Source organism: Nannospalax galili, unplaced genomic scaffold, assembly GCF_000622305.1.
Source record: "Nannospalax galili isolate Female #2095 unplaced genomic scaffold, S.galili_v1.0 scaffold90, whole genome shotgun sequence".
Classification (NCBI taxonomy): Eukaryota; Metazoa; Chordata; class Mammalia; order Rodentia; family Spalacidae; genus Nannospalax; species Nannospalax galili.
In genome coordinates, this window is record NW_008327604.1 from 59,889 (window position 1) to 83,505 (window position 23,617).

At 44.8% G+C, this 23,617-nt stretch overlaps 1 protein-coding gene, 1 non-coding gene and 1 pseudogene across 3 annotated transcripts; 2 read left to right on the top strand and 1 right to left on the bottom strand.

Moving 5' to 3' along the window:
* Window positions 1–58: 58 nt before the first annotated feature.
* Window positions 59–222, bottom strand: LOC115070323. The gene has a single exon (XR_003849501.1). It is a non-coding gene; the product is annotated as a U1 spliceosomal RNA (small nuclear RNA).
* Window positions 223–527: 305 nt separating this feature from the next.
* Window positions 528–21,547, top strand: Eapp (E2F associated phosphoprotein). Of its 2 annotated transcripts, XM_008833456.3 has the most exons (6): window positions 555–1,088; window positions 4,542–4,723; window positions 6,300–6,395; window positions 8,879–8,996; window positions 12,902–13,015; window positions 21,135–21,547. In XM_008833456.3, the coding sequence occupies exons 1-6, from the start codon at window positions 1,015–1,017 to the stop codon at window positions 21,409–21,411; spliced, it is 861 nt and encodes a 286-aa protein (XP_008831678.1). In that variant the 5' UTR covers window positions 555–1,014; the 3' UTR covers window positions 21,412–21,547. The 2 variants fall into 2 exon arrangements, with proteins under 2 accessions (XP_029419212.1, XP_008831678.1); XM_029563352.1 differs by lacking the exons at window positions 8,879–8,996; window positions 21,135–21,547 and having other exon boundaries at window positions 528–1,088; window positions 12,902–12,972.
* Window positions 9,708–9,826, top strand: LOC115070336 (annotated as a pseudogene).
* Window positions 21,548–23,617: the final 2,070 nt, after the last annotated feature.

Below are 23,617 nucleotides of genomic sequence, written 5' to 3' on the forward strand. Positions count from 1 at the left end.
ACAAGAAGGCACCTCGGCCAACAGAGGACAGGACGGTCTTACTTTGGCACCACGAAACCAGGGGAGAGCGCGAACGCAGTCCCCCACTACCACAAATTATGCAGTCGAGTTTCCCGCATTTGGGGAAATCGCAGGGGTCAGCACATCCGGAGTGCAATGGATAAGCCTCGCCCTGGGAAAACCACCTTCGTGATCATGGTATCTCCCCTGCCAGGTAAGTATGAGTTGCTTGCGCCGCCTGCACGCACTCCACTCCCCCCGCCCCATTCTCAAGTCACGGTGTACTTGCCAACGAGCCTCTTTACCCTCACGCCCCCTCGATACTCTCTCGCTTCCCCAGAAACACCGTTCGTCCCCTTAAATATTGCCCACGAGCGACGTGGAAGGTCAAGATGAGCGGGAGACCGGCAGCCTCTGCGCGTCCTTATCTGCATCTACCACGCCCCGAAGGCGAGCCCGGCCTCCTCCGGGGACACCGCCCACTACGCGCTGGCGGCAGGGGGCGGGGCTTGCAAGCCGGCGGCAGGGGCCTGCCTGGGAACTCAATCCGAGACCGAGACCGACACCCGGCCTCGCCAGTCGTGCCAGCCCTAGGCGCACCCCACGCGGGACGGGGACAGTCTGTGGGCAAAAAGGAAGGTCCAGCCCATTCCGCTTCCGCTGGTCTGCGAGAACCCATTCTCATGGGACACAGGTCTAGAAGAGCCTCCCCTTTAAGTGCTAAGCAACAAAAAAAATTCCACAAAATGACGGCTGATGTTTCCAGTGAGACCACCTCAAAAACTATATAAAGCAACAGAAAAATTGCACAAAATGACGGCTGATGTTTCCACCTAAGAAAACAGGACGCAGTCTACCGGTCCTCCGCGGTCCCGCCCCGGGCCATTTGCGCAGACACACAGGAAGGACTCGGATGTGGTGGAAGTGGAGTGTTCCGGACCCTTTATGGGAGACACCCGTGGCGTAAACAGAGACCCTACCGTCTGGGGACCGTGTAGGCAGCCCTAGGCCGCCATGAACCGGCTGCAGGATGACTACGACCCCTACGCGGTTGAGGAGCCGAGTGACGAGGAGCCGGCTCTGAGCAGGTGCGCCCCGGCCCCGCCCGGCGCTGGCTTCGGCTGGCTTTGCTCGCCACAATGTCGTCCTGTTCTCGGGTGGAGCCTCGGGGTTCCTGGTGGGGTCGCGCAGTCCCTGGCAGCCAGGACTGATAGCGGTGCGGGGAAGAGGGGTGCTCCGGACTCGCAGGGGCCCCACGCGTAAGCCCTGGAAAGACACATCGAATCCCGGTTCTGTTTACTGGCGGTGTGACTGAGGCAAGTCAGTTATCCTCGGCTTCGCATCTAGAAATGGGAAGACAAGTATGGGATTATACCTTAAGCTTCCGGTGAAGGTCACAGGGCTTAACATGAAGTGCCCATCGTGAAAAACTACGAGAAATGAGGGAATAGTGAGCAGGCACACTCAGATAAATCGTAAGCTTCTTGTCTTCCACAGGTCTACTTTATAGTAGGGGAAATAAAGTCTGTATCTTTTAAAAAATTTTTATTCACTCTTATTTTATGTGTATGCGTGTATTGCCTGCAAGTAAGTAAGTGCACCCATGTCGTGGAATGCCCGCTGAGGTCAGAAGAGGCTGTGGGATCCCCTGGGACTGGAGTTATGGACAACGGTCAGCTGCCATGTGGGTGTTGGGATTCGGACCCCTGTCTTCTGCAAGAACAACCAGTGTTCTTAACCGCTGAGCCATCTCTCCAGCCCCGACTCTGTATCTTAATTGGAAGGCCATCCTGCTATAGGCACAGATGGAGTTTTGTAGGAATTTCGGAAGTAGGGATTTACCCTACGTGGGGGAAACTTGTAGTGATATGTTTCTCTCTTTCCCCACTGCTCCCTGACTCCCCTCTCCTCTCCTGTCCACCTCCCTCCTCCCTCCCTCCTTCCTTTTTTCTTTTCTTTTGTTTGTTTTGTTTTTTGAGACATGTCTCCTTGTAGCCTCAGCTTTCCTGGAGCGTGATAGCCTCAATCTCAGAGATCTGCCAGCCTCTGCCTCCCTCCTGAGATGATTCAATTTTTAAAAGACTTTTTATTTTGAAGTTCTGTAGATTTGTATGCCTTTGTATGAAATACAGACAGATCCTGGGTATCCTTAACCTAGTTTCTTCCCAATGTTAGCATAGAAAATTCTAGTGTGGAGGCTAGGAAGATGGCTTAGCTTGTAAAAACACTTCCTGTGCAAGGACCTTAGTACAATCCCCAGAACCCATGTTGAAAGCTGTGTGTTAGTGTGCAGCTGAAATCCCCACAGTTCCATGGTGAGATGGGAGCTGGAGACAGGGGAGGTGGTCAGAAGCTTGAGGGCTAGCCTGCAGTAAGCTACGGCAGAAATGAGAGACCCTGTCTTACAAGGTAGACGGAAAACCAACTCCCAGAAGTTGTGCTCTAACGTCTGTATTCATGCACATACATAAACTTTTTGTTTTCTTTTTTTGGTCTTTTTGAGACAGGGTCTCTCTGTAGCCCCAGCTGCCCTGGAATTTACTATGTAGACCAGGCTGGCCTTGAACTCACAGAGATCCGCCTTCCTCTGCCTCCCGAGTGCTGGGATTAAAGGTGTGCACCACCACACCCGGCTATAAATTTTTTAAAATTAAATTATAGTGCAATATGAAAGTTATGATACGGACACTGAAACAAGCCAGATGTAGAACACTGTGTACTTACAAGGATCACTCTTGCTGCCTGGAAATATGGTCCCCTCCCTTCCTTCTTCTCTTGATACTCTGTGTAGCAGGCTAGCTTCAAACTCATAGCAGTCCTCTGGGATTGCAGGCGTGTGCACCAGGCCACCAGCCTTCCCTCCCTTCCCTTTCCCGCCCCCCTTTCCCTCCCTTCCCTTCCCCCCCCTTCCTTTTCTTCCTTTTTTTGAAACAAGTTCCTCCTCTTGGCCTCAGCCCCTAAACACTGGAATTACAGGTGTGCCGCATCACACCTGGTTCCCTTCTTGCTGCTCTCTCTCCCTTTTGTAAAGTATAATTTTCATTTTATTTTCCCCCTGATGTTTTTTCTTCTGTCTTTATGAAACCAGCTTTGTTTTTTAATTTTATTATTTTTATTTTATGTGTAAGAGTGTATTGCCTGCATGTATTTAAGCACACCCATATTGTGCAATGCCTTGGAGGTCAGAAGAGGGCATTGGATCTCCTGGAACTGGAGTTACTGTCTGTTGTTAACTGCCATGTAGGTGCTGGGACTCAAACCCGGGTCCCCTGTAAGAGCAGCTAGTGCCCTTAACCACTGAGCTGCCTTTCCAGCCCCTGAATAAGGATCGTCTTCGTGGCCTGTTCTTGGGCATGCACTGGGCACCGTCTGTGCAGCAAATCAAGTCCCTTTCTGAGGTGGACTGTCTTGTCTTCTGTTGGTCACCTTGGAGTAAGGCTCCAAAAAGCTCTTAATTGAAAAACAAAAAAGAAAAATGAGCTGGGTGTTGTGGCACGCACCTTTAATCTTAGCACTGGGGAAGCAGAGGCAGGCAAATCTCTTAAGAGATCGATGTCAGCTTGGTCTACATAGTGTGTTCCAGGCCGGTGGGGGCTACAGGGAGACCCTGTCTCAAAAAGACAAAAAATAAAAATAAATATACATTTAACTAATTAATATATAGTGATTTTTTTTTTTGAGACAGGGTCTCCCTGTAGCCCCAGCTGGCTAGGAACTCACTATGTAGACCAGGCTTTTCTCAAACTCACAAAGATGCACCTGCCTCTGCCTCCTGAGTGCTGGGACTAAAGGCATGAGCCATGTGCCCGCCTAATTCGTTGCGTTTTTATTTAACTAAAACTCTTAGTTCTGTGAAGTAAGCTTTTTATTGATGAAATTACGAATTGGTTGGATGGTTTTGGAATGCATTGTGATAATACAAGAAGTCAGGAAGGTGTTGGTCTCTAAATTTAGACATTTTTCCTGAGGAAATCAACAGAAACAGAGTTACATATGTGGAAGTGTTCACTTTTATTACAGAGTTGAGGAGTAAATGCACAGTGTGAATAAGAGGAAATGCTATAGAGATACTAGAGAGTTACTGGTGGCCTGGTGGCCTACATCTGCCACCTCAGCATCCAGGAAGCAGAGGTAGGAAAATTGCTGCCACTTTGAGGTCTGTTTGGTCTATATAGTGAGTTTTAGGCCAGCTGGAGATATATATATCCAGCTGTGTATATATATATATACACACATATTGTGAGACTCTTTCAAAAAACCAAGAGAAGAGAAGAGAAAATGAGTATTTGGAAATAGGAAGAATTAGTTGATCTATTAAGTGATCATGGCTATATGTAATATGAATTGCTGTAGAGCAGTAAAATTATGGGCAGTTTAAGTGATTTTTTTTTTTTTTTTTTTTTTTTTTTTTTGGGGTTTTGGGAAAAAAAAAAAAATAGGGCCTTGTAATCGCTAGGTATGTGCTCCACCACTGAATCACATCCCCAGCCCTGATTTTATTCTTTAATATTCATGTTTCTTCTGCTTTAAATGTACGCTAGTTCTGAGGATGAAGTGGATGTGCTTTTACATGGAACTCCTGACCAAAAACGAAAACTCATCAGAGAATGTCTTACTGGAGAAAGTGAATCATCTAGTGAAGATGAATTTGAAAAAGAAATGGAAGCGGAATTAAATTCTACTATAAAAACAATGGAGGATAAGTTATCCTCTCTAGGGACAGGTAACTCTTGGCTCCATTTTTTTGTAGGCTAAATATATATTTTTGTAGGCTCTGAAAAGCCAAGAATCTTATTTGTGTTCTTTTTCTGTCTCTAGCACTTTGTGTAGGTGCTTAAGAAATACTTTGTGAGTGTGCGTGTGTTGTATGTGTTGTGTGTGTTGTGGTACTTGGGGGGGGTGTCAAACCCAGGTCTTGTGTTTGCTAGGCAAATGTTCTTCCACTGAGTTACAAGCCAAGCCGTTTAAAAATTTTGAGACAGGGTCTAGCTAAAGTACTTAGGCTGGCCTTACACTCACTGTAGGCCAGGTCATCCCCCTGCCTCAGCCTCCTGAATACCTGGGATGACAGATCTGTACCAGGCTGATAATAAAAATACTTATTAAATGAAGGACTAAATGTATTTGGCAATCTATGACACAGTTTTCTTTGATGACTAAAAAGATGTGTTGTTGGAAAAAGACTATTTAGAGTAATACTTGTATAATTTCTTTTTGTAGTTTTTATTAAAAAATAAAAACACACAAGCTTGGGGGCTGGAGAGATGGCTCAGTGGTTAAGAACACTTAACCGTTCTTGCACAAGACCCAGGTTCGAATCCCAGCACCCACATGCAGTAATAACTGTCCGTAACTCCAGTCCCAGGGGATCCGACAGCCTCTTCTGAGTTCCGAGGGCATTGCACGAAACGGGTGCACTTACCTACCTACATGCAGGCAATACATGCATACACATAAAATAAAAATAATAAAATTAAAAAAACAAACACACAGGCTCATAAAAATAGTTTTAGGGTTTGATGACAGATTTAATAACATGTCACTACAAATTCCTGTTTCATTGTAGTAAGTAATAAAACACTTAATTTTGGGGGTCTTTATATAAAATATACTTGCCTTGAAAACTGATTTGCTAAAGTAGGACTCGTCAGAACTGCTTTTCAGGTTGCTGCACTGCATTGTAACTGTGGAGAACTGTAAGGCAGGTAAAGCAGAGGAAGAGGAAAGGGCACAGGCATATGCACACAGCAGGACACTTGGTGTAACTGGGAGAGGAAAGGGCACAGGCATATGCACACAGCAGGACACTTGGTGTAACTGGGAGAGGAAAGGGCACAGGCATATGCACACAGCAGGACACTTGGTGTAACTGGGAGAGGAAAGGGCACAGGCATATGCACACAGCATGGCACTGGGTGTAACTGGGAGAGGAAGGTGCTCCTGAGCCCTCCCTCTGCCCTTCTGGAGGCTTCTTATCCTCTTCCACAAATGCCCCTTGAAACAAGACATGCCTGTTTCCCAAAGCATGTTACATGGTTAAAAGGTAGAGATATGTATGCCAAAACCCTGGAAATACAGTTTTAGATTTTAATGAGATTTGTGGGAAGAGAGAAAGGATGATTTTCTCCCTGCAGGTGCATAGGGCATAGAAATCAAGTAATGATATGAAAAAAATTTTACTACGTGAATGAGAGTGTGAATAAATCAATACTATTTTGAACTGATGGAAGAATATATGTAGGCTTCTTCTTGTGACTTATGTATGATTTGGTGTGTATATCTCACTTCTGGTCTGATAGGGTCTTCCTCAGGAAATGAGAAGGTTGGAGAAGTTACAGCAAAGTACTATGATGATATATATTTTGATTCTGATTCTGAGGATGAAGACAAAGCAGGTAAGTAGCATTTTGTTTAGCTGCTATATTTTATGACAATTTTTTAACAGTAGCGTTAATCTTTGAGTTTTATTTTTAAGAAGTTTTATGCTGTTGATATGAAAAACAAACAAACAAACAACAACCCAGGACTGATTAATAAGAAAAGCAGGGTGTGCAGGTGTATGTGTTTGTGACCTCAGCAATGGTTCCCTGAGGGCCTGGACAGGGACGGTCCTGACTCGGTGTCCCCAGCTCGGCTGCTTTTTTTCTTTTCTTTTCTTTTGAGGGAGGGTCTCTTTGTAGACCCAGCTGGCCTGGAACTCGCTATGTAGACCAGGCTAGCCTCCTGAGATCCGCCTTCTCTGCCTCCCAAGTGCTTGGCTTAAAGGCTCGAGCCACCACTCCTGGCAATTTTTAGTTGTTTTTAATGTGCTGGGTCCTCAAGAATGCTAAACAAGTGTAACACTGAGTTGCAGCCATGGTTCCCTTAGTTTCTCCACCTCTTACACACAGGATGGGCTCTGACTGTGTTGCCCAGGCCACTCTGAACTCAGGGATCCTTTCCTCAGCTTCCTAAGTAGCTGGGATTATAGATGGAGATCACTACATCCAAATGGGCTTTTTAAGAAATTCCCATTTATTTTGAGGTATTTCTGTTCTGATTTTAATACTTATTTGAGAGAGGGTCTCACAGTGGAATTCACCATGTAGCTCAGGCTGGTCTCAAACTCATGACAGTATTTTTGCCTCTGCTTCCCAAATGGAGACATGATCCAGAACATCCATTTTAGTAGTATCTTATGCAGAATTTGTGGTGTGCTTATACATTAAGAATAGTTCATAATCCCAAGAAAAAACAAACCCAAAAAGCCAGATGTGGTGGCACATGCCTTTAGTCCCAGCAGGCGGATCTCTGAGAGTTCAAGACCAGCCTGGTCTACATAATGAGTGCCAGGCTGGCTGGGGCTATAGGGAGACCCTGTCTCAAAAAGACCAAAAACAAACAAACAAAAACCCAAAAATAGTTCATAGCCAAAAAAAAGTATAAGCTGGGCACAGGGCATGGTAGCGCACGCCTGTAGTCCCAGCACTTGGGAGGCAGAGGCAGGCGGATCTCCGTGAGTTCAAGGCCAATCTGGTCTATATAGTGAGTTCCAGGCCAGCTGGGGCTACAGGGAGACCCTGTCTCAAAAAGACCAAAAAAGTTCATAGGACTGAGAGTATAGCTCAGTTAGTAGAATTATTTGCCTGATCAAAGCCCTGGGTTTGAAATCACCAGCACTAAGTCAGATGGTGCAGTGCACACACATATGATCCAGGCACTTGGGAAGTGGAGGCAGGAGTATCAGAAGTTCTGATCATCTTAGGCTGTACAGCTAGTTTGAGGCCAGCTCAGGCTACATGAGACATGGTCTCCTCCAAAAAATCATTAAAAAATTTACATTTGGGGGGAGTCAGTTCTCTTCTTTTAGACGTGGTTCCTAGGGTTTGGACTCAAGTTCTCAGGCTTGGTGGCAGGTGCCTTTTTTTAAACAGGGTATCATGTAACTTAGGCTGGCCTCAAAAGATGTGTAACCAAGAATGATCTTGAACCCCAGATGCTTCTGCTTCTCTCTCAAGCACTGGGATTACATTAAGTGGCTTCCTGTCTCTACCTCCCACACAAGTGCTGATCCTTAAATGGCTTTTTTAAAGACTGAATTCTCATTGTTTGAGACAGTTTCTAGTGAAGGGGCAATTGACCTCCTCTACCATCTTTATTTTAGTACCTTAATTAGACAAGATCCTTTTTTGAAGAACAGTTTTATCTTATTTTGGGGGATAGAGTTTTACTCTGTTGCCCAGTGTTCTAGTTTGTTTCTCCATTGCTGTGACAAAATACTCTGACCAATACCAACTTGGGGAGGAAAGGGTTTATTCATCCTACATCTCCCAGGTCACAGTTCATCAGGGAGCCCAAGGTAGGAACTCAGGGCAGGAACCTGGAGGCAGGAGCTGGAGCACAGGCCATGGAGGAATGCTGCTTACTGGCTTGCTCCCCTGGCCCCTGCTCAGTCCGCTTTCTTATGCAACACAGGCCCACCTGCCCAGGGGTGGCACCACCCACAGTGGACTGGGCGCTTCCACATCACTCAACAGTCAAGAAGATGACCCACAGACATGGCCACAGGCAAGTTCAATGGAGGCAATTCCCCAGTTGAGGCTCCCTCAACCCAGGTGTATCAGGTTGACACTAAAGCACCCAGCACACCAAGGCTGGCCTGGAACTCCTGGCAGCTTCCTGCTGCCTTGGACTCTTGAATTGTAGGACTGCAGGCTGAAGAGTGGCTTTAAGCATGGGTTTTTTTGGTTTGATTTTTTTTTTTGTTGTTGTTTAGATGATATAAGTAGAATAAATACATAGCTTGGGAAGCAGGAAAGTCTTTGTTTTGTATTTTTTATATTGAAGTGTAAACTTTAGGCATGGTACTTATCCATATCCTTAACCTTTTAAAAATTAGCACAAGCAGCCAAGAAAAAAAAGAAGAAACGGCACAGGATTCCAACAAATGATGAATTGCTCTATGACCCTGAAAAAGATAACAGAGACCAGGCCTGGGTTGATGCAAAGAGGAGGGGGTAAGAATTTAAATTTAGAATCTTTAGAGAAAAGTTGAAAAGTGATTTTTTTTTTGCTACATTCGTACTTTACTGTATGTGTATTTATTTTCATACAAGCACATCAAAAGAGTTTGAGGCAAAAACCTTGAATAGTTAATTTGAAGATAACCAGCGAATTTCAGTCAGAAATTGTTTTTGTTTGTTTTTTTGAGACAGGATCTCAAAACTTACTCTGTAGGGGCTGGAGAGATGGCTCAGAAGTTAAGAATACTGGCTGTTTTTCCAGAGGACCTGGGTTTGATTTCCAGCACCCACATGGCCGTTAACAACCAGTTCCAGGGGAATCCAACATCCTCTTCTGGCCTATGGGAACATTGCATGCATGTGGTGCACTTACATACATGCAGGCAAAATATTCATACACATAAAATAAAAATTATAAAATCTTAAAAAAAAAAAACTTACTATGTAGTAGCAGCTGGCCTTGAACAGAACCTCCTGCCTCTATGTGTCAAGTGCTAGGGTTACAGGAGTGTAGCTACCGGAGAACCTGTTTAAAAAAGATAAGACAAGATTGGGCATGGTGGCGCACGCCTTTAATCCCAGAGCTCAGGAGGCAGAGGCAGACGGATTTCTGTGAGTTCAAGGCCAGCCAGGTCTACATAGTGAGTTCTAGGCTAGTTGGGGCTACAGGGAGACCCTGTCTCAAAAAGACAAAAAATTTAAAAGTGCAGCCATGTCAAATTCAGTGTCTACCCTACCGATGACAGACACTGCCCCAAAAGGCTTCCATAGAAATACTGTGGCTCATGGGCCCTGTACCCCCTTGCCTGGGCTCACAGACATCAAGCAAAGCAAAACAAAAAAACAAAAGAAGTTTATGTGGATGAAGAGATGTTATTTTTTTAAAGTATTTTATTTATTTTTTTTATGTGTATGAGTGTACTGCACATATGTATGTGCACATTGTAGCACATATGTATGTGAGTGCACCCGTGTTGGGCAATGCCTGAGGAGGTCAGAAGAGAGTGTGGGATTCTGCTGGGACTGGAGTTGCAGATGGTTGTTAGCCACCATGTTGGTGTTGGGAACTAAACTCAGGTCCTCTGCAAGAGACATGGTACCATGCTGAGTCATTTCTCCAGCCCCCCTCCTTTGCTTCTTGGCCCTTGGCAACTGTAGATCTGTATTCTGTCTTTGGATTTACCCATTCTGGATATTTTATAGTTTATGTATGTGGGGCATTATGTGGTATGTCATCTTTTTTATGTGTTTCATAGAAAGACTGAGCCTTTTTTTGGTGGGGGCAGAGGGCAGGGTCTCACTGTGTAGCTCTGGCTGGCCTGAATTAGCTGTGTAGACCAGGCTGACCTCACACAGAGATCCACCTGCCTGCCTCCTGGGGGCTAGGATTAAAGGCATGTGTCGCCATGCCGGGCCCCAGAGCATGTTTTTGAGGTCTGTCTACATTGTAGCACATACGTCAGAACTCCTTTCTATGGCTAAGCAATATTACATTGCATGTATGTATCTGAATTTGTTTATCCATTTGTTCACCAAGGGGCATCTGTATTGTTTCTCTTTTGGCTATTGTGAATAGTGTTGTGAACATTATTACAAGTATTTGGTTCAGTCCCTACTTCCATTTCTTTTGGTTTTAAACCTAGGAGAACTTCTGGATCATATGGTAATTCCACATTTTCACTTTTTGTGTATGATACTGGGGATTGAACTCAGTAAGTGCTCTGCTGGCAAGCCACATCCCAGACTCACATGAACTGTTTGAAGAACCGTTTTCCATGGTGACTGAACTGTTTTACATTCTCACAAGCATTATGCAGGAGTTTCCAAATTTGATGTAGATATACAGGCTGACTTGTCATAACACTAAATGCCAGGCAACTTAGCACCATTGGCCAGGCTTACCCGGCCTGACTGGGCTTCAAATCATCACCTGGGGAGACTGAATAAACTCTTCAGTTTCAAGTCTTACTCTAGGAGTGCTCTTTTTTTCTTTTTGGTCTTTTTGAGACAGGGTCTCCCTGTAGCCCCAGCTGGCCTGGATTCGCTATGGAGACCAGGCTGGCCTCAAACTCACAGATATCTGCTTGCCTCTGCCTAATCCTGAGTGCTGGGATCAAAGGCGTGCGCCACCACGCCCGGCAAGGAGTGCTTTTATTAATGTTGTGCTGGTGATTAAACTCAGGTCCTCTTGCAGGTTTAATCATGTGTTCCCCACTGAGGCAGTTTCTAGGAGAGGTTTTGATTCAGCCTGGCTGGACAGTGTGAATAGGTTTTTTTTTTTTTTTTTTTAAAGACTGGGTCTTACTGTGTAGCCCTGGCTGGCCTGGAACTCACTATCTTACTATGTAGACCAGGCTGGCTTCGAACTCATAGCGATCTGTGTGCCTCTGTGCTGGGATTAAAAGCATGTGCCACCATGCCCAGAGAAATCTATATTTTTCATGTCTGGAGAATTGATGTTGGTGTGGGGATTTGTACACCGCTTTTTCGCTTCAGTTCTCTGTCCTTTTTTCTTCTTGATTTACTACGTGCTGCTTCCTCCACTGCCCCTGCTGTTTATTTACTGAAAGTGGTGTTTTTCGTTGTTTTTTGAGACAGGATTTCACAATGTGCCCTGGTGACTGGAACTTGCTATGTAGATCAGGCTACGTGAAAATCAGAGCACACCCCCCCCCCCCCCCCCCCCCCCCCCCCCCCTCCACCGTCATGTCGGGCCGAAGAAAAAAAATCTGCCTTTATTTTTTAGACAGAATCTCTCCTGAACCTGAAGGTCCTTGGTTCAGCTAGTCTGGCTGGCCAGTGAGCTCCGGGGATCTGCTGGTCTTTACTCTCTACTCCCCTCAAGCATTGCAGTTAGAGATGTGTGCCTCTGCTAACTGTGTGTGGGTGCTGGGAATCTGAGCTCAGGCTCTCTCTCATAATACTTGCACAGTAGGCACTTTACTAACGGAGCAATCTCCCTGGGTCTCCCTGCTCCCCGCCCTTTGTGTTTTTGAGAGAGGATTTCGCTATCTCAGGCTGGTCTGGAACTCACTATGTATTCCAGGCTGTCTTTGAAATTGTAGTCTTCTTGCCCCTGCCTCCCAAATACAAGGGTTACAGGTCTAAGATTACAGGTGTGGACCACTTTGCCTGTCTAGTTCTTGCAAACAAACCTAAAAATAGTTTCCTAGACTTTCCCTGGTTTTGGTATCTTAAGTACTCTGAAGATCTCTGGACAGATATATGAAGGAGTGCCCTGTGATAAAATTCACCTGAGATTTTTCTTACAATCAGACTGATATTATGGTTTTTTGGAGTTTGGTTTGGTTTTTATAAGGCAGTCTCAAGTTTTAGCCCAGATTGGCCTTGAACTCTGGATCTTCCTGCCTCAGCCTCTGGAATGCTGGGATTGCTGGTATATACCACCACATCCAGCCCTGTATACCTTGACAGAAAGTCACTATGTGTGGCCCAGGCTTAAGGAGTGGGGAGTTGTGCACTGCCACCTTGAGAGGACAGTTTGTATAAATGAGTGTTCTTCTGTATGGAGGTGTACCTGTTCTAACCCATTATGTGTGTGTTTTTTAGTCATTTGTGTTAGCATGTACTCACAAGTATTTATTCTCCACTGGGAAGCTTTTTTTTCACATGGCTCCTCTTTGAAGGTCCCCTCATTGAGTGGTGTTTTTTTTTTTCTTTTCTTTTTTTTTTTTTTTTTTTTTTTTTTTTATGTCTTTAAGCATTTCTTTACTTTCTACCCCTGCGGGCTGCTTTAGGTAGATGTTGTAAGATGTTGTAAACCATATTCCTGGAATTAGCCTTTTCTCTGAGTACTGGCTCCTTTTCTGGGAGAATGACATTAGAAACCAGGATCTGACTGATTAATGCGTTTTTCCTACTCTGTTTTTCTGTTCTAGTTATCATGGTTTTGGATTGCAGAGATCACGTCAAAAGCAACAGCCTGTTCCAAATAGTGATGCGGTCTTGAACTGCCCTGCCTGTATGACCACACTGTGCCTTGATTGCCAAAGGTAAAGATAAAGGGGTAAACACACTACATAACAGATGTGTGCATGTACCCCCCCCCAAAAAACAACAACAACAACAACAACAACCAAAACTAGGAACAGTTTGGTGTTTCTTTTCTTAAACAGACACAGTGTACCCAGGGCCATGGAGACTGGTCCAGTAACAGAGTTCCTTTGATGTACACAGAAACATAAAGGCAGCGGGGGTGGGGTGGGGGTGGTATGCCTGCCCTGGCATCCCAAGGACAGCTTTATAATTGGTCTTCTTTCCCAGCATCCTTGGAGCAGACCACCCTCTCCTTAAGCCTCTACATCAACAAAGTCCAAAGAAATCTGTTAACTTTTAGTGAGCCAAGTTACAGGAGCCTGTTAACTATTAGTGAGCAGAGCACTATTGTCATTGAAGGACAAGGGCAGTCACTATAGTCATAGAGTCACTTGACTAGTTTTATAGACCCTTACATATTAGGCTAAAGTAATTTTTTCCCCCCTTTGGTCTTTTTGAGACAGGGTCTCCTTATAGCCCCAGCTGTCCTGGAACTCACTATGTAGACCAGGCTGGCCTTGAACTCACAGAGATCCGCCTGCCTCTGCCTCTGGAGTGCTGGAATTAAAGGTGTGTGCCACTATGCCCCGAAAATAGACTTTTTTTTTTGAGACAAAGTCTCACTATGTAACTCTTGATCCTTCTGTCTCAGTCTCCTAGCTCTGAGTGCTAGGGTTATAGGGCTGCACTGCCACATGCCCAGCTAGCTTGAGGTTTCAGCAACAACTTATTTGGGGGGGGATCTTTTTGAGATAGGGTCTCCCTGTAGTCCCAGCTGGCCTGGAACTCACCATGTAGACCAGGCTGGCCTGCAGGATCTCTGAGTTAAAGGCCAGCCTGGTCTATATAGTGAGTTCCAGGCCAGCTGGGGCTATAGGGAGACCCTGTTTCAAAAAGACACACACACAAAAAGATTTATTTATTTTTATTTTACATGTATGAGTGTCTGCTTGCATCTGTGTTTACATACCACATGTGTGCCTGGTACCCAGGGAGGTCAGAAGAGGGCGAATCCCTTGGAACTGGAATTTAAAATGGCTATAAGTCTCCATGTGAGTGTTGGAAACTGAACCTGGGTCCTCTGCAAGAGCAGTAAGTGCTCTTAACCTCTGAGCCATCTCTTCAGCCTGACAACTAATTTTTATGCTCCCTTATGTTCTCTTACTATGAAATGAAGGAAATGACTTTATGCATGAAGTTTTTCTCTTTCAATTAAATACCACAGGTTCCTATTTAGAAAGGTTTCACAATCTCATAGTAGAAAATTGTGTTCTGTATTAATGCAGGGTTCCAATGTAGTAGTGTAAAAGTGAACATTTTCTATAGAATTTACTTATTTATTTAGAGATACTGTTTCACTATCTTGACCATGCTGCCCTTGAACTCACAAAGAACTGCCTGCCTCTGTGCATGCACACAACACACCCAGCTCTGTTTTTACATTTTATTTATTGTGTATTAGTGTGCGTGCATGAATGTGCTCTGGTGTGTGTGTGTGTGTGTGTGTGTGAATGGAGATAAATGGACAACTTGTGGGAGTTGGTTCTCTGCTTCCACCATGTGGGTTCCTGGGATCGAACTCAGATCATCAGACCTGGGTGGGCACCTTTACCTGCTGAGCCATCTTGTTAACTCAGATCATCAGACCCGGGTGGGCACCTTTACCTGCTGAGCCATCTTGTTAACTCAGATCATCAGACCCGGGTGGGCACCTTTACCTGCTGAGCCATCTTGTTAACTCAGATCATCAGACCCGGGTGGGCACCTTTACCTGCTGAGCCATCTTGTTAACTCAGATCATCAGACCCGGGTGGGCACCTTTACCTGCTGAGCCATCTTGTTAACTCAGATCATCAGACCCGGGTGGGCACCTTTACCTGCTGAGCCATCTTGTTAACTCAGATCATCAGACCCGGGTGGGCACCTTTACCTGCTGAGCCATCTTGTTAACTCAGATCATCAGACCCGGGTGGGCACCTTTACCTGCTGAGCCATCTTGTTAACTCAGATCATCAGACCCGGGTGGGCACCTTTACCTGCTGAGCCATCTTGTTAACTCAGATCATCAGACCCGGGTGGGCACCTTTACCTGCTGAGCCATCTTGTTAACTCAGATCATCAGACCCGGGTGGGCACCTTTACCTGCTGAGCCATCTTGTTAACTCAGATCATCAGACCCGGGTGGGCACCTTTACCTGCTGAGCCATCTTGTTAACTCAGATCATCAGACCCGGGTGGGCACCTTTACCTGAAAAAAAAATTGAGACCTCTGCTGGTATGGTGGTTCAAGTCTGTAATCCCTGGACTCAACAGGTTAAAGCAGGAGGATTGCTGCAAGTTTAAGGCTGCTCTGGGCTACAGAGTGAGACCCTGCTTCAAAAACTTTTTTTAATATTTTGTTTTCATTTTATGTGTATTAGTGTATTGCCTGCATGTGTGTAAGTGCACCTGTGTCAAACCCGAGGACGACAGAAGAGGGCTTCAGATTCCCCTGGAACTGGAGTTTTAGACAGTTGTTAGCCTCCATGTGGGAGCTGGGAACCAAACGCAGGTCCTCTGCAAGAGCAGCCAGTGCTTTTAACTGCAGAGCCATCATCTCTCCAGCCCCTCAAAAAAAACTTTTTTTAACTTCAAATAATTCAAGACAAAGGACTGAGTGTTTTGGTTTTAATACAGTGTAAATCATCTTGAGCCTGGGTACTATGTCACTCCATAAGTTACATTTTATTTATTTATTTATTTATTTATTTATTTATTTATTTATGTGTGTATGTGTGTGTGTGTGTGTATGTGTGTGTGTATGCATGTATATCATGGTGTGCATGTGGAGGCCGAGGACACTAGCCTCAAACTCACAGAGATCCGCCTGCCTCTGCCTCCCGAGTGCTGGGACTAAAGGCGTGTGCTACCATGTCCAGCTCATACATAACATTTTAATCCTCTCCAATTTGATTTTAGGCTTGAGCCATCTATGGAAATTAAATATTAAATATTGTTCCATCTATGGAAATTTTAGAGTGTGAGGTTTTTGGGTTTTTAAAAATTTTATTTAAACAAGTTTACTTATTATTTTATGTGTATGAGTATAATGTCTGCACATATATAGTGCACCTGTGTTGTGTAATGCCCACAGAGGTCAGAAAAGGATGTCAGATTCCCTGGAACTGGAATTCCAGGGGGTTGTTAGCTACCATGTGGGTGCTGGGAATCAAACTTGGGTCCTCTGCAAGAGCAGCCAGTGCTCTTAACACTAAGTCATTTCTCCAGATCTTGTTTTTTTAATTTTTATTTATTTATTTATTTTTAAAATTTTAAAACCACATTTACTAGGTCACATAAATATTTTAAGAACAAATACATCTGTCTTCCCTTTCTGAATCTTTAGCATAATTTATCATAGGTTTTAATAAACAACTGCAAATATCTAAAATAGGAAAATGAATTTTTAATTTTTAATTTTTTTTGGGTCTTTTTTGAGACAGGGTCTCCCTGTAGCCCCAACTGGCCTGGAACTCACTGTGTAGACCAGGCTGGCCTCGAACTCACAGAGATCCGCCTGCCTCTGCCTCCCAAGTGCTGGGTCTACAGGTGTATGCCACCATGCCTGACTGGAAAATGATTTTAAAAATATGAAAAAAGGTGAATAACTACAAGATATGTGAACCACTGACAGGGTATCTCTCTCTCTCTCTCTCTCTCTCTCTCTCTCTCTCTCTCTCTCTCTCACTATGACTCAGGTTGGCCTGGCCATTAAGCCACTGATTTGAAACTCTTTTTTAAAAAATATTTTCCGGCCGGGTGTGGTGGTGCATACCTTTAATCCCAGCACTTGGGAGGCAGAGGCAGGCGGATCTCTGTGAGTTCAAGGCCAGCGTGGTCTACATACTGAGTTCCAGGACAGCTGGTCTCAAAAAGACCAAAAAAAAATTTTTTTTTATTTTATTATTTTTATTTTATGTGTATGAGTGTTAGGCCTGCATGTAGGTAAGTGCACCTGTGTCTTGCAGTGCCCGCGGAGGACAGAAGAAGCTGTTGGATCCCCTGGGACTGGAGTTATGGACAGTTGTTGGCTGCCATGTGGGTGCTGGGATTTGAACCCGGGTCTTCTGCAAGAACAACCAGTGTTCTTAACTACTGAGCCATCTCTCTAGCCCCATGAAATTCTTATTAAATCTCACCTATAAAAACAAAGTAGTTTAGCTGGGTGTGGTGGTGCACGCCTTTAATGCCAGCACTTGGGAGGCAGAGGTGGACGGATCTTTGTGAGTTTGAGGCCAGCCTGGTCTACATAGCGAGTTCCAGGACAGCTGGGGCTACAGGGAGACCCTGTGTCAAAAAGACAAAAAAAAAAAAAAAACAACAAAAAAACAAAGTTGTTTATAATTTGATCCTGATTTGGTTTGACAGCAGTTGAATTTTTACATAAAAAATAACAAAATGGGCTGGAGAGATGGTTCAGGGGTTTAACACTAGTTCTTGCAGAAGACCCGGGCTCAAATCCCAGCACCCACATGGCAGCTAACAACTGCCCATAACTCCAGTCCCAGGGGATCCAACAGCCTCTTCTGACCTCTGCGGGCATTGCATGACATGGGTGCGCTTACCTACATGCAGGCAATACATGCATACACATAAAATAAAAATAAATAAAAATTAAAAAAAATCACAAAACTTCAACTAAAGAACAAATAAAACATCGAGACTTGAGTTTATACTTTAAAAATTCTACCAACTTCAAAAAAATACGATGACTTTGTATTAATTAATGGTAGTATGGTGGTCTGAAACACTTTCCATGACATTTTCAATCTTCTGACATCAGGAAAACTTCTAGTGGGAGTCAGTATACAGTCTGTTGTTGATGAAGACAACATTGGACAGATGCTGCCTGATGTCTGGGTAATGCTGAATGTGACAAAACCAACAAGACACATTAAGATATTTCTTCTTTTTTTTTGGTCTTTTTGAGACAGGATACCCCTGTAGCCCCACCTGTCCTGGATTCACTGTGGAGACCAGGGTGAACTCACAGAGATCTGCCTACTTCTCCCTCCCAAGTGCTGGGATTAAAGGCGTGCACCACCATGGCCAGCTTTCTCCTTGAACTCTCAGGTCAACTATGAAACGGTGGAGGCTTATTCCCCTTCCTCAGCCCCAGAAACTCCTCCAGCAGGCTCAGCTCCATGGCCTCTGCCATCTTCTGGCCCAGCTCCTCTTTTATTTTTTAAAACAGGGTCTCATTGTGTAGACCAAGCTGGCCTCAAACTTTTGGCAATCCTCCTGTCTCATCTTCCCAGGTATGGGGATTACAGGCTTCTCTAAGTGTCCTGTAAGAATTTAGTTCAAGGGACCAGAGAGATGGCTTAGCTCTTGCATATGACCCAGGTTTGATTCCCAGCACCTACATGGCAGCTAACCACCACCTATAACTCTAGTTCCAGGGGCTCTCATGACCTCTTCTGACCTCTTAGAGCATTGCATGGTAAGGCTGCACTCACATACACACAGACAATACATTCATACACATAAAATAAAAATAATTAAAATATTAAAAAAAGGCATTAAGGGCTGGAGAGATGGCTCAGTGGTTTAGAACACTGGATGCTCTTGTAGTGTTCAAACTTGGGGTCCAGGTTTGAATCCCAGAACCCACATGATGACTGACAATCATCAGAAATTCCAGTTCCAGGGGATCCCATGCCCGCTTGTGACCTCCATGGGCATTGCACAACACAGGTGCAATATGTACATTTAGGCAGTACACTCATGTACATAAAAAAGGCATTTAGTTTAGAAGCCAGGGGTGGTGGCAAACACATTTAGTCTCAGCACTTAGGAGGCAGAGGCAGAGGCAGGCAGATCCCTGTGAGATGGATGCCAGCCTGGTCTACAGTGAGTTCCAGGCCTGCTGGGGCTATAGGGAGACCCTAGACGAAAAAAAAAAAAGTTAGTGTAAACCAAACAGAGTAGTAGCATATGGTTGTGTCCCAGTATTCCAGGCTAACCCTAGCTGTATGTCAAGTTTGGCTGGTCTGGATTGTATTGCAAGACTTTTTTTTTTTTTTTTTTTTTTTTGGTGGGTTGAGTGGCCGGGAGCCCGCCCTCCACTCGGCCCCCAAGACTTTATTAAAAAAAAAAAAGCAGCTGGAGAGATGGTTCAGTGGTTAAGAGCACTGGTAGTTCTTTCAGAAGAGCTGGGTTCGAATCCAGAACCCACATGACTGCTAACTGCCAGTTCTAGGGATCTGATGCCTTCTCCTGTCCTGCACAGGCATTGCATGACACAGGTGCACTTGTATACATGCACATAATACATGCATACACATAAAATAAAAATAAAGCAAAAAAATTTATAGAAACAGTGGAGCGTGGTGGTGCACGCCTTTAATCCAAGCACTAGGGAGGCAGAGGCAGGTGAATCTCTGTGAGATCGAGGCCAGCCTGGTCCACATACATGAGTTCCAGCCCAGCTATGGCTACACAGAGACCCTGTCTCAAAAAGACCAAAAAAAAGAAAAAAAGAAATTAACAGGTGGTGAGGTGGCCCAGTGGGTAAAGGTACTTACTGCCAAGCCTAACAACTGAGTTTGATTCCCAAGATCCACATGGTGGAAGGAGAGAACTGACTTACATGCCTCCCCCCACCCCGCCCCCAATTAAGGGAGCTGGAGAGATGGCTCAACAGTGACTGTTGTTGCAGAGGACCTGGGTTCAGTTCTCAGCACCAGCATTGCAGGCAAAATTCTCAATGCACATGAATAAAAATAAATTAAAAAAATTTTAATGTGGGACTGGAGAGATGGCTCAGTGGTTGGGAGCACTGGTTGTTCTTGCAGAAGACCCGGGTTTGAATCCCAGCACCCACATGGCAGCTAACAACTGTCCATAACTCCAGTTCCAGGGGATCTGACAACTTCTTCTGTCTTCCACGGCATTGCACGACATGGGTGCACTTACATGCAGGCAATACACGCATACACATAAAAATAATAAATATTAAAAAATTTTTTTAACGTATTTCTAGCCTGGCGTGGTGGTGCATGCCTTTAATCCCAGCACTCAGGAGGCAGAGGCAGGTGGATCTCTGTGAGTTCAAGGCCAGCCTGGTCTACATAGTGAATTCCAGGACAGCTGGGGCTACAGGGAGACCCTGTCTCAAAAAAGACCAAAAAAAAAAATTATTTTAAATGTGTTTCTGCTTGGAGTAGTGGTGCATACCTGCAATCTCAGTACTTGGGAGGCTGAGGCAGAAGGATTATGAGTCGTAGGTTAACCTTGGCAACTCGGTTTCAAAAATAAATAAGGGGCTGGAAAAATGGCTTGGCATTTAAGAGCACTGGATGCTCTTCCAGAGGACCTAGGTTCAGTTCCCAGCACCCACAAGTGGTGGCTAACTAGTGTCTGTAACTCTAGTTTCAAGGGATCTTATGCCCTCTTCTGAGGCATTGCGTGCTTATGGTGTAGTTACATACATGCAGGCAAAACACTCATACACATAAAATATTTTTTTTGAAGAAAGTGAATTAAAGTTTCTCCCTATTACAACTCTTTCAAAATTTATTTTATTTTATTTGTATGAGTGCATTGCCTGCATGTATGTGAGTGCACCCATGTCGTGCAGTGCTGCGGAGGTCAGAAGAGGGCTTTGGATTCCCCTGCAACCAGAGCTAAGGACAGTTTGTAGCTGCCATGTCGGTGCTGGGAATCGAACCCCGGTCCTCTGCAAGAGCAGTCAATGCTCTTAATCGCTGAGCTGTCTCTCCAGCTCCTCAAATTTCCTTTTTTTTTTTTTTTTGGTCTGTCTTTTTGAGATGGTCTCCCTGAAGCCCTGGAACTTAACTATGTAGACCAGGCTGGCCTTGAATTCACAGAGATCCTCTGCCTCTCAGTGCTGGTATTAAAGGTATGCTCCACCACGCCTGGCTCCCCCTCAAATTTCTTCAGTTTGTGATTCATTCCCATTTCTGTATTTTTGGTATATATTTCAGTAAGTTTTTGATGTTCCCAAGTTTTATCTAAAACTGACCACTATTAAAATAAAATCCAAATTCAAACTTCATTTCATTCTCCTTTTAGGCATGAATCCTACAAGACTCAGTACAGAGCAATGTTTGTGATGAATTGTTCTGTTAACAAAGAGGAAGTTCTAAGATACAAGAATCCAGAAAACAGGAAGAAGAGGCGGGGCTATAAGAAGATGCGGCCCAGCCATGAAGAGTCTGCAGGGCTGGCAGAGACGCAGGTGGAAGAGATCTATCACCCAGTCATGTGCACAGAGTGCTCCACTGAAGTGGCTGTCTATGACAAGGATGAAGTCTTTCATTTTTTCAATGTTCTAGCAAGCCACTCTTAAACAACGAAACTGGTAAATAATTGCCCGGTGCTGTACATAAGGCAGATGTGCACACTTATTTTCCTCTTGTCTATTCGTGTCATTCAGTGACACTGAGTTATTAAAACAGTATTTTATTCTTATGAGATAGAATGGTTACCAGCCTTTTTCATGAGTACTGGGGGAGATTGATTATTCACTCCATGTTGGGCAGATAGTTGGAAACTTGGGGATCTTTTATTTATTATAATTAGCTCCTTAGAATTGAAAACTCTTGTAAATAATCTTTGTTTCTTAGTTCATTTTCAACTATTATAACAAAATACTGGAGCGATGGCTCAGTGGTTGAGAGCACTAGCTACTCTTGCAGAAGACCCCGGTTTGAGTCCCAGCACCCACATGAAAGCTAACAACTCCAGTTCCAGGGGATCCAATACCCTCCTCTGACCTCCGTGGACATTGCAAGACATGGGTGTACGTACATACATGCAGGCATTACATTCATAGACATAAAAATAATAAATAAAATTTTTTAAAAATACTGGAGGTTGGGTACTTTTTTTTTTTTCTTTTTTTGTCTTTTTGAAACAGGATCTTCCAGTAGCCCCAGTTGGCCTGGAACTCACTATGTAGACCAGGCTGGTCTCGAACTCACAGAGATCTGCCTCCCTCTGCCTTTGGTGCTGGGACTATGTGGAGGTTCGGTAACAAGATGGCGCTGAGCAGCTTAGGTGAAGGCGGAGCCAGCTGGCCAGCTTGGCACGCAACAAAAAGAGAAAGTAGTACTGATTAAAGCTTAGCCAGTGAAGGACGCGTGGCCACCTCGTGAACACTGAGTTATGCTATGAGAAGGGCCTGCGTGCTAATACATGACCTCTGAGCTGATTGGATACCGGCCTCCCTGCCTATGGTATGCTTGTGGTTGTTGCCTTTAAATATTGTTCAGCCTTAATAATAAACGAGCTTCTGCTTGACAGACTCCCTGCCCTGTATGATTGTCCTTGGAGAGAAGGGGCTGGCGAAACGGGCGGACAGCACACTTATCCCTCCTCGCACTTACCCCTCCTCGACTCCCATCGTTGGAGACGTGGCAGGACTAAAGGCGTGTGCCAGCACGCCTTTTTAAAGGCTTTTTAAAGAGAGGAATTTAGGGCCTGGCAAAATGACTCAGCAGGTAAAAGTTCTTGCCTTGCAAGTCTGAAAACTGAGTTTGTCCTTGGAACCCACAGTGGATGGATGGAGAGGACTGACAGTCGGAAGTTTCCTTCTGGTCTCCACATGTGCACTACGGCATGTTCACACTCACACACACATAATTTGAATGGGCCCTCTGCATAATCTATGTATTATATATAATCCATATCTTTTCTAATTCCTTCTGCGCTTTCTTGAAGCTACATGTAAGGAGAGCTGGAGCCAGTGACTATATGACTAGAGTGGAAACAAGGTAACAGTTACTTTTGTGTAAAATGCATGCTTAGCATGTGCAGGGTCCTGGACTCAATCTCTAGCACCACACACACACACACACACACACACACACACACACGAACACACACACACACGAACACACAGAGTTTCTAAGAAATTTCTGTGCTTTCAACATTCTGTGTGTAGAATGCATGCTTAGCATGTGCAGGGTCCTGGACGCAATCTCCAGCAACACACACACACACACACACACACACACACACACACACACACACACACACGCGCACAGAGTTGAGAAATTTCCAGTGCTTTGGACACAGTGGTAAACACTATTACTCAAGCACTTTGGAAAGAGAAGGAGGGAGGAAGAGAAGAAGTTAGTTCCAGTTCTTTTTTTTTTTTTTTTCGGTCTTTCTGAGTCAGAATCTCCCTGTAGCCCCAGCTGTCCTGGGACTCACTATGTAGACCAGGCTGGCCTTGAACTCTCAGAGATCCGCCTGCCTCTGGCTCCCAAGTGCTTGGGACTATAGGCGTGCGCTGCCACACCTGGCTCTTAATTTTTTTTAAAGTCAGGATCTCACACTGTGTACCTCTGACTGGCCTGGAACTCACTGTATAGACCACTCTGGCCTCAAATTCACAGAGATCTGCCTGCCTCTGCTTCCTGAGTACTGGGATTAAAGGTGTGCACCACCATGCCCAGCCAGCTCTTTTTTTTGTCTTTTTGAGACAGGGTCTCCCTGTAGCACCAGCTGGCCTGGAACTCACTATGTAGATCAGGCTGGCCTCGAACTCA